Source organism: Piliocolobus tephrosceles, chromosome 6 (genome assembly GCF_002776525.5).
Source record: "Piliocolobus tephrosceles isolate RC106 chromosome 6, ASM277652v3, whole genome shotgun sequence".
Lineage (NCBI taxonomy): Eukaryota > Metazoa > Chordata > Mammalia > Primates > Cercopithecidae > Piliocolobus > Piliocolobus tephrosceles.
In genome coordinates this window covers 48,321,236-48,332,650 of record NC_045439.1, presented here as the reverse complement: position 1 = coordinate 48,332,650, position 11,415 = coordinate 48,321,236, and the positions used below count along the sequence as shown (strand labels likewise).

The window sequence follows — 11,415 nt, the reverse complement described above, 5'->3', positions numbered from 1 at the left end:
CAGACAAATTATGCCTCTCCCACTTAGTGACTCCAAGTCCCTTTCATCTATATATTTTCTCACAGAAAAAAACCATGTCAACTGCCTGGACGAGTCCTTTGTTACATACTTAGCTTTTGTTCTGATTCTAAAAATAATACATTCTCTTAATTAAAAATGTATGCAATAAAGGAAAGTGCAGAGGGGAAACAACATTTAAATTATTATTAATTTCAATACACAGAGATAAATGCTACTAATATTTAGATGAATTTCTTACTTCTTTTATGCATATATCTATAAATTTTTAAACATACAGAGATTAAATTCAATGTGCATATACTTAACATTTGCAAGAAATTAACCTTATATGAATATTTAATATATATTCATTAACATTTATACTAGAATTTTCTCACATTATTTTTCTTCAAAAATATTTTTAATGCCTGCATAACTTTCCAGTAAATGAAGCTACCATAATTTATTTAACTGAATTCTTTTTGCTGGATATTTAAGTAGTTTTCTAGTTTTCTGTATTATAAATAAAGTTGAAACATTCTTGGACATAAATGTTTCTCTTTTTGTCTCCAAATATTTCCTAGGACAAGTTCCCATAATGAAATTGACTGGACAGGCGTGGTGGCTCACGCCTGTAATCCCAGCACTTTGGGAGGCTGAGGCGGGTAGATCACGAGGTCAGGAGATCGAGACCATCCTGGCCAACATGGTGAAACCCATCTCTACTAAAAATACAAAAAATTAGCCAGGTGTGGTGGCGGGTGCCTGTAGTCCCAGCTACTCGGGAGACTGAGGCAGGAGAATGGCGTGAACCCAGGAGGGAGAACTTGCAGTGAGCCAAGATCACACCACTGCACTCCAGCCTGGGCAACAGAGTGAGACTCTGCCTCAAAATATAAAAATAAATAAAATAAATTTATTGGTCAAGTCTATTCGTAAAATATTATCCTTTGTGGGAACAGATCACAGAGGAATGTACCTGTTTAAAATCCAATGAACAAAGATGTTGCTTTAGTGTTAACTTTTAAAAATGTATGGCCTAGCAGTTTGCTCTGGGATACTCTATTAATAGATAGTAATCTATTTTTTTAGCTTTACAGAGTTATAATTGATATACAAAATTCACACACATCTAATGTATATATCCTGATGAGTTTGGACATATGCCATACACCTATGATATCATCACCACTACAAAGGTACTAAGCATAGATAGCTACCACCCCCCAAAATTTCCTGCGTCCTTTCATGGGTTTTCTTTTGTTTATTTTGTTAAGAACATTTAACATGAGATGTATCTTTTAGCCATTTGTTGTTGTTGTTGTTGTTGAACTTTTTTAGATACATAGTCTCACTCTGTTACCCAGACTGGAGTGCGGTGACATGATCACAGCTCACTGCAGTCTCAAACTTCTGGTCCCAAATGATGCTCCCACTTCAGCCTCCCAAGTAGCTAGGACTACAAATGTACACCACCATGCCTGACTTCTTAACATATTTTAAGGTGCACATACTCAATGGTTAAATAGTTACTATGTTGTACAGCAGATCTCTAGAATGTATTCATCTTGCATAACAAACTTTATACCCATTTAAAAACAATTCCTTGTAGAAATCCATTTTTAAAGTGTCTTTTTTCAATCCTAAACTTAACTCCTTTTAATGTGAGAACAAAGCATACAGATTGATATTTTCTTTCATTAAGACCAAATTCTCCCCAAAAGCTTCATCCTTGAGTTGTAATCTAAAGGTCAAATAAATTAGTTTCTGGTATAAACCTACATCTGGTTCCACATCATGCTTTAGATGATTTCAAGTGAAACACCATCCAGAAGCAGTGACCTCTTTAAAGATGACATTAAAGCAAGATCTTCATTGCCAGTTCTCAGTATAGATGTGATCTGGGATTTAACAAAGACTTCAGCTCTTTCCCTTCGGCGCGCCACTGAAGATCCTGGTGTCGCCATGGGCCGCCGCCCCGCCCGTTGTTACCGGTATTGTAAGAACAAGCCGTACCCAAAGTCTCGCTTCTGCCGAGGTGTCCCTGATGCCAAGATTCGCATCTTTGACCTGGGGCGGAAGAAGGCAAAAGTGGATGAGTTTCCACTCTCTGGCCACATGGTGTCAGATGAATATGAGCAGCTGTCCTCTGAAGCCCTGGAGGCTGCCCGAATTTGTGCCAATAAGTACATGGTAAAAAGTTGTGGCAAGGATGGCTTCCATATTCGCGTGCGGCTCCACCCCTTCCACGTCATCCGCATCAACAAGATGTTGTCCTGTGCTGGGGCTGACAGGCTCCAAACAGGCATGCGAGGTGCTTTTGGAAAGCCCCAGGGCACTGTGGCCAGGGTTCACATTGGCCAAGTTATCATGTCCATCCGCACCAAGCTGCAGAACAAGGAGCATGTGATTGAGGCCCTGCCCAGGGCCAAGTTCAAGTTTCCTGGCCGCCAGAAGATCCACATCTCAAAGAAGTGGGGCTTCACCAAGTTCAATGCTGATGAATTTGAAGACATGGTGGCTGAAAAGCGGCTCATCCCAGATGGCTGTGGGGTCAAGTACATCCCCAATCGTGGTCCTCTGGACAAATGGCGGGCCCTGCACTCATGAGGGCTTCCAATATGCTGCCCCCACTTAATACTTAATACCAATAAATTCTACTTCCTGTCCAAAAAAAAAAAAAAAAAAGACTTCCACGGAGACTTCCAATACCTGATGGGCCAACGTTTCTCCTCGTATAATACGGAAAACCAAACTGTTTTCCCTTCTACACTCACATCACTCTCAATGCTTCACTTCTGACACCAGCTGTGTGGGTTTTTTCCTACACCAACCCATTCTCATACTCTAGGTGGGTGTCCTGTAATTCAGTTTAATTATGACACTATGTGGAGTTAGTTCAGATCCCACAAGTTAAAGGTTTAGTCTCACAAGACTGCCTCTCACTTTAGACACCAATCACAAGAGGTGGGTCCTTGGGTTACCCACGACTTCTGCCTGACTTGGCCGCAAATCAGTGCTTCCCACTACCCCATCGTCATGCTCAATCACTTGCTAGAATGGTTCACAGAACTCAGGAAAACGCTTTTACTGGTGTATTATAAAGGGTATTACAAATAATGCAGACACACAGCCAGATGAAAAGGTACATAAGGTAAGGTATGTGGAAGGGGTGCAGAGGTTGTAAGCCATTTTCCCCTGTTCAATAAGCCAGAAGCTCTCTGAACCCTGTAACTTGGAGATTTTTATGGAGGCTTCGTCACATAGGCATGATCTGTTATTAACTCAATATCCAACCCCTCTCTCCTTCCCAGAAGTTAGGGGGTGGGGCTGAAAGTTTCACGCTTTTAATCATGGTCTGGCCTTTTGATGACCAGTCCCCATCCAGGAGCCCACCAAGAGTTGCCTTGTTAGAACAGAAGATACTCTCATCACCCAGGAAATTCCAAGGGATTAGGAGTTCTGTGTCAGGAACTGAGCTCAGAGACCAAATACAGAACAAAAGATGCACCTGGAGCCCTTACTGCCCAGGAAATTACAAGAGAGTTACAACTTCTATGGACCCAGTGTAATGGCTCATGCCTATAATTCCAGCATTTTGGGAAGCCAAGGCAGAAGGCTAGCCTGAGCAACATGGCGAGACCTCACTGCTACAAATAATAATAATAAATAATGTAAATAGTGGAGCATGGTGGCGCACCTGTAGGCCTAGCTACTGGGAGGGCTAAGGAGGGAGGTTCACTTGAACCCAGGAGTTTGAGCTTGCAGTGAACTATGCAGCACTACACTCCAGCCTAGGCAACAGAGTGAGACCCTGTCTCAAAATAAATAAATAAAAGAGTTCTGTGTGCGGAACCAGGGGCAGGGACCAGATATATATATATATATCTTTATATATACCAGATATATGAAGTATTTTATATATATCTGGTAAATAAGTTCTAAGGTACATGTGCACAATGTGCAGGTTCATTACATATGTATACATGTGCCATGTTGGTGTGCTGCACCCATTAACTTGTCATTTATATTAGGTATATCTCCTAATGCTATCCCTCCCCTAGCCCCCCACCCCACGACAGGCCCTGGTGTGTGATGTTCCCCTTCCTGTGTCCAAGTGTTCTCATTGTTCAGTTCCCACCTGTGAGTGAGAACATGCAGTGTTTGGTTTTCTGTTCTTGCGATAGTTTGCTCAGAATGATGGTTTCCAGCTGCATCCATGTCCCTACAAAGGACATGAACTCATCCTTTTTTATGGCTGCATAGTATTCCATGGTGTATGTGTGCCACATTTTCTTAATCCAGTGTGTCATTGATGGACATTTGTGATGGTTCCAAGTCTTTGCTATTGTGAATAGTGCCACAATAAACATACATGTGCATGTGTCTTTATAGCAGCACGATTTATAATCTTTTGGGTATATACCCAGTAATGGGATGGCTCGGTCAAATGGTATTTCTAGTTCTAGATCCTTGAGGAATCTCCACACTGTCTTCCACAATAGTTGAACTAGTTTACAGTCCCACCAGCAGTGTGAAAGTGTTCCTATTTCTCTACATCCTCTCCAGCACCTGTTATTTCCTGACTTTTTAATGATCGCCATTCTAACTGGTGTGAGATGGTATCTCATTGTGGTTTTGATTTGCATTTCTCTGATGGCGAGTGATGATGAGCATTTTTTCATGTGTCTGTTGGCTGTATGAATGTCTTCTTTTGAGAAGTGTCTGTTCATATCCTTTGCCCATTTTTGATGGGGTTGTTTGGTTTTTTCTTGTAAATTTGTTTGAGTTCTTTGTAGGTTCTGGATATTAGCCCTTTGTCAGATAAGTAGATTGCAAAAATTTTCTCCCATTCTGTAGGTTTCCTGTTCACTCTGATGGTAGTTTCTTTTGCTGTGCAGAAGCTCTTTACTTTAATTAGATCCCATTTGTCAATTTTGGTTTTTGTTGCCATTGCTTTTGGTGTTTTAGACATGAAGTCTTTGCCATGCCTATGTCCTGAATGGTATTGCCTAGGTTTTCTTCTAGGGTTTTTATGGTTTTAGGTCTAATATTTAAGTCTGTAACCCACCTTGAATTAATTTTTATATAAGGAGTAAGGAAGGAATCCAGTTTCAGCTTTCTACTTTTGGCTAGTCAGTTTTCCCAGCACCATTTATTAAATAGGGAATCCTTTCCCCATTTCTTGTTTTTGTCAGGCTTGTCAAAGATCAGATGGTTGTAGATGTGTGGTACTATTTCTGAGGGCTCTGTTCTGTTCCATTGGTCTATATCTCTGTTTTGGTACCAGTACCATGCTGTTTTGGTTACTGTAGCCTTGTAGTATAGTTTGAAGTCAGGTAGCGTGACGCCTCCAGCTTTGTTCTTTTTGCTTAGGATTGTCTTGGCAATGCAGGCTCTTTTTTGGTTCCATATGAACTTTAAAGCAGTTTCTTCCAATTCTGTGAAGAAAGTCATTGGTAGCTTAATGGGGATGGCATTGAATCTATAAATTACCTTGGGGAGTATGACCATTTTCACGATATTGATTCTTCCTATCCATGAGCATGGAATGTTCTTCCATTTCTTTGTGTCCTCTTTTATTTCGTGGAACAGTGGTTTATAGTTCTCCTTGAAGAGTTCCTTCACATCCCTTGTAAGTTGGATTCCTAGGTATTTTATTCTATTCGAAGCAATTGTGAATGGGAGTTCACTCATGATTTGGCTCTCTGTTATTGGTATATAAGAATGCTTATGATTTTTGCACATTGATTTTGTATCCTGAGACTTTGCTGAAGTTACTTATCAGCTTAAGGAGATTTTGGACTGAGACGATGGGTTTTTCTAAATAGACAATCATGTCATCTGCAAACAGGGACAATTTGGCTTCCTCTTTTCCTAATTGAATACCCTTTCTTTCTTTCTTCTGACTGATTGCCCTGGCCAGCACTTCCAACACTATGTTGAATAGGAGTGGTGAGAGAGGACATCCCTGTCTTGTGCCAGTTTTCAAAGGGAATGCTTCCAGTTTTTGCTCATTCAGTATGATATTGGCTGTGGGTTTGTCATAAGTAGCTCTTATCATTTTGAGATATGTTCCATCAATACCAAATTTATTGAGAGTTTTTAGCATGACAGGCTATTGAATTTTGTCAAAGGCCTTTTCTGCATCTATTGAGATAATCATGTGGTTTTCGTTTTTGGTTCAGATATATATTTTTATGATGTCACACTCGCCTGTGAACTACTTTCCCAAATATTACTGTCACCTTCCTCACTCAGGCCTACCCAGCTTTGTTCCCCTGAGTTTTAAACATGACAACTTTGGCTCATGTTTGGGAGTCTTAAGAAGTATTAACTTCCATTTTGGAAAAAAAATATTTACAAACTATGCATCCAACAAAGAACTAATATCCAGGATTTATAAGTGACTTAAACAAAACAACAAGAAAAAAACAAAACCCCATTTAAAAGTCGGCAAAGGACATAGACACTTCTCAAAACACATACAAGCAGCCAAAAAACATTTTTAAAATGCTGAACATCACCACTATCAGAGAGAGGCAAATCAAAACCACAATAAGATACCCTCTCATACCAGTCCAAATGGCTATGATTAAAAAGCCAAAAAACAACAGACGCTGGCAAGGCTGCAGAGAAAAGGGAATGCTTATACACTGCTGGTGGGAATATAAATAAGTTCAGCCAGTGTGGAAAGCAGTTTGGAGATTTCTCAACTAAAAACAGAACTACCAATCGACCCAGAAATTTCATTACTGGGTGTATACCTAAAGGAAGATAAATCATTCTACCAAAAGGGCACATGCACTCACACATTTATCACAGCACTATTCACAATAGCAAAGATATGGAATCAGTGCTGGATTGGTAGATTAGATAAAGAAAATATGCTACATGTACAGCATGGAATATGGAATACTGTATAGCCATTTAAAAAAAGAATGATTTAATGTCCTTTATAGCAATGTAGATGCAGCTGCAGGCCATTATACTAAGTTAATTAACACAAACAAAAACAAATACCATATGTTCTCACTTATGAGTGGGGGCTAAACATTGGGACAAATGGACATAAAGATGACAACAATAGACACTGGGGACTACTAGGGGGAGGAGAGAAGTAAGGGGGAAATAGTTGATCAATAGAAGCCCAAACCACAACATCATACAATATGTCCATGTAACAAACCTGCACATCTACCCCCCAAATCTAAAATAATTTCTAAAAAGAAGTGTAACTCCCATTTTGAGAATTCATTTTATGATGACTTACTTTAACCAAATAGGTTTTTGTTGTTGTTGTTGTTGATTTGTTAGCACTCTACAAGCTGTTTTTGAGTACACGTTTAAGCAGCAAACTGCCCCTTGCCCCTAGGAAAAGTTTACATGGAATTCCAATCTATGATAAAGATCAAAGCCCCCTAACCCCGGGAAAAACCTTATGTGGAATTCTGATATATGAAATAGATCAAAGCTACTTTGGTTGAAACCAGGCAGGGATTTTTTTCCCCTAAAACTTTACTCATCCCTATTCCCAAGCCAAGTGACCGTCAAGTCTTTTCAGAGAACTCCTAAGCTTAAAAGTCATAGGTCTATACCAAACCAGAATCCAGTTTGCTGAAAAGGGAACTGGGAACAACCATCAAAGTATCCAAGTGTGTAGTGAAGTACTCCCAGGCAACTTAACTAAAAAAAAAGTCTTAAAAGTTCAATTTGGCCAGGTGCAGTGGCTCATGCCTTTAATCCCAGCTGTTCGGGAGGCCAAGGCAGACAGTTTGCTTGAGCTCAGGAGTTCGAGACCAGCCTGGCCAACATGGTGCAACCCCATCTCTACTAAAAATACAAAAATTAGCCAGCTGTGGTGACGCATGCCTGTGGTCCCAGCTACTCAGGAGGCTTAGGTGGGAGGATGGCTTGAGCCCAGTAGGTGCAGGTTGTAGCGAACCGAGATCACGCCACTGCACTCCAGCTTGGGTGACAGAGTGAGACCCCCATCTCAAGAAAAATAAAAAGTTCAATTTGTTCCATTTTTATAGTTGAAGCTCATGATGAAGCCAACAGTATGGTTCTGTTGCAACAGACTCATTTTATCAAGCACTTTCTATGTGCCAATTAGCAGAGCTTATCTTGTTCTAGGTGTCTGATAATAATTCTGCTCCTATTCCATTGGCATGACTCAGTCAGTCTATCACAGCTTTACTTGGAATACAGAGGAATGGTGAAATAAACATATTTATTTTAAATAAATCTTTAAGTTGTGGTGGGCCGGAATTCAGACAGACATAGATTATACTGAAAGATAACACATTATTTACGAAGTGCTCAATGGCTTATGGGGTCACCTACCTTGTTCTATACTTCTAGAAAAAAATGTAAGTTCTCCCAGGCCTGGAATCATTCATTCCTGTTCATTAATATTGTCCTAACCACGCAGTGATTTTCAGGCATCATACTGTGATACATTATGCTCTTGTGTTTGTCAAGTTATTTGTATAGTTTGTATAGTTATTAACATAGAATATACATTATAAGTCAATTCAATTATACTTTAGAACTTAGAGCCAAACCACAAAATATGGAAGCACAGTTTAATATACAATCTAAGATTAGACTATAATGCTCTGGGATTTTTCCTGGGGTGTTAGGATAGAAAGTCACTGTTTAATTTGCATGGTCTTTCTGATTATGCCAGAGAATTCTGAAGCCATCATCTCCTAATTCTTAGATATCCTGAATGTGTGTATGAGAAATGAAGACTATAGAAGCCCTCGAGTCTATGCGATTCAAACCTATGCTGTCTTAGACAGCAGACATATAGCTGTCACAACAGGATGAAAGATTCATTAACAGAGTAATTTCAACAGATCCAGTGAGCATGTAAAGTATTTTTTTTAACTTTTAAGTTCAGGAGTACATGTGTAGGTTTGTTACACAGGTAAATGTGTGTCATGGGGGCTTGCTGTACAGATTATTTCATCACCCAGGTACTAAACCTAGCACTCATTAGTTATTTTTCCTGATCTTCTCCCTCCTCCCACCCACTATCCTCCAATAGGCCCCAGTGTGTGTTGTTCCCCTCTATGTGTCCGTGTGTTCTCATCATTTAGCTCCCACTTATGAGTGAAAGCATGTGATACTTGGTTTTCTGTTTCTGCATTCGTTTGCTAAAGATAATGGGTCTCCAGCTCCATCCATGTCCCTGCAAAGGACATAATCTTGTAAAGTATTTCTAATGGCAAAACATACAAAAATGTGTCATTACACATTGCAGGAGACAAGGTAGCCTGCTCCCAAATAAGGGCACAGATTCCCAGATTCCCACAGGGTAATCACCACACTGCATGAGGATTCCACCAGACATGAGAGGTTTCCCTTGCCTTTCTTATAGAAGGTTCTGCAAGACCCTGCTGACCCCCAACTCCTAACACACTTCAACCTACTTCCAGCTAGTCTGAACACTACCTGCTCACCAGGTGCAAGGAACTGACACAAAACAACCCTAGCACATTGCTGAATGTTTACCATGAAACAAAAGAAATGGGAGGCCAGTTTGCCAGGCACAACATCCCCTGGCAGGCCCACTTGCAGTCCCAGTCTGGCAACATGAGCATGCAGACAGAGTGAAAGGGATTTTAAGATTTAAAGTCAAGAAATGGTAGCAGGCAATGTAGAAGACAAGGATAGTGAAACTTCTTGTCCTGTAGTTTCTGTAAGTTAAGGCCTAGCCAACTGGCTTAGGCGTGGTTCATCATTCATTCATTCATTCATTCATTTATGAATGACATGCTTTTTAGCCCTTTCTGCAGTATATAATGAACAGTAGAACCAAGTTCACATAGCCTGACCTGTGCTTGTTTCAGGATGTCTATATAAAAGCAAGACTTCATTAGGACTGCATAAATGGGAGAAGGATCATTTGAAGTTTTAAATAAATGTATATAATTTACCTTTAACCAGATATTTGAAGGCAAGATTGGAAACTAAGAAAAAAAAATCACATTATTTCTTAGATTTAAAGGACAAATTTTAAAAATATATATATTTTTAATTTAGTATGGACTATGGTGAGACTCAGTATTAATTAGCAGGTAGAAATCGAATGTGGCACACAAAATCACAATACGGGAAGACTTGTTAGAAGGCAGTGTCAGGTAAAGGCAAACCTCAAATAAACAAACAGGTCCCTAGGACACTCTGTAACACATAAGTATTTGCTTCTTTGCCCAGCTGGTTCTTCTATTACCAAAATCCTGTGCTGCTCTGAACATGCACTGGGCAGCATACAGAGATAAATGGTTTCTAACTTTTTTGGAGACAGCAAAGTCTGCATCTAACCAGATTTTCCTGGAATCCACCTCATTTGTGGGATGTTGACAACCTCAAGATGATTGAAATCAAAACTTTCATAGTAACAAATAACTCTAGCAATATAACATTTTTTCTCCTTACTCTTCTTCTTCCCTGAGCAAATGAAGTGTGTTTGTATTTCAGGTCTCCAAATACTATTCACAAAATTTAATTTATTTCTGTACTCTGTGACTCACATTGTTTTTAGTTAATGTCATCTATTCTTCTGTTTTATTTTTATTATCTAGTTCAATTTTTTTCTTTTTTTGAGACAGGGTCTCATTCCGTCATCCGGGCTGGAGTGCAGTGGCGTAATCATAGCTCACTGCAGCCTTGACCTATTGGACTCAAGTGATCCTTACGCCACCATGCCTGGCTATTTATAAAATTTTTTGTAAAGATGGATGTGGGGGCTGGGAGTCTCACCATGTTGCCCAGGCTGGTCTCAAACTCCTGGCCTCAAGCAATCCTCCTGCCTCACCCTCCCAAAGCACTGGGATTACAGGCATGAGCCAACATGCCTTGCCTAATTCAATTTTCAAAAATTAGTTCTTAGTTATTAGCAGAGTAAACGTCAATGATTGCTTTTGGCTGAAGTAAGAGCAGCATCTGTGGGAAATCTACAAAGACGATGAAATTATCCTGCCACCCGGCAAAAACAGGAGAGCAATAAGATCTCCAGAGAAAAACTAGCAGTATTTTATGCCAGAAAAAAAAAATGGCACATTCCAGGATGTGTGGCATTTCTACTGCGTTTATCTACTGCTTCAGTCCTATCGTAAGGGCCACCCAGAACACTGTAATTCCATGTTTGTTCCCCCAAAATCTCAAGTGTATGGGTAACTTGAGAAAACAAAACTCTGGAAAGTGAACCCCTTCCAATCAAAGATCACTTCATAGAGGAAAATTTAAAACACCTGATGGGATAACCTCTAGAAAAATGGGGAGTCCGTGAATTCTCTAATGTGGCGTACTCTACACATAACCAAAAGAAGCTCACAAACCCCAGATGTGGCCAGAAAATATCACTTATTTTAAAAAGACAGAATGAAATTGACATAGAATAAT

General features: G+C 39.8%; 1 protein-coding gene across 1 annotated transcript; it reads left to right on the top strand.

Moving 5' to 3' along the window:
- The first annotated feature begins 1,915 nt into the window (after positions 1-1,915).
- LOC111555443 (60S ribosomal protein L10) lies at positions 1,916-2,674 on the top strand. The gene has a single exon (XM_023231530.2). The coding sequence runs from the start codon at positions 1,966-1,968 to the stop codon at positions 2,608-2,610; it is 645 nt and encodes a 214-aa protein (XP_023087298.1). The 5' UTR covers positions 1,916-1,965; the 3' UTR covers positions 2,611-2,674.
- Positions 2,675-11,415: the final 8,741 nt, after the last annotated feature.

What these genes read in the sequence shown, in the direction of transcription:
- LOC111555443 (XM_023231530.2), top strand. Translation starts at nt 1,966, where the DNA reads ATGGGCCGCCGCCCCGCCCGTTGTTACCGGTATTGTAAGAACAAGCCG.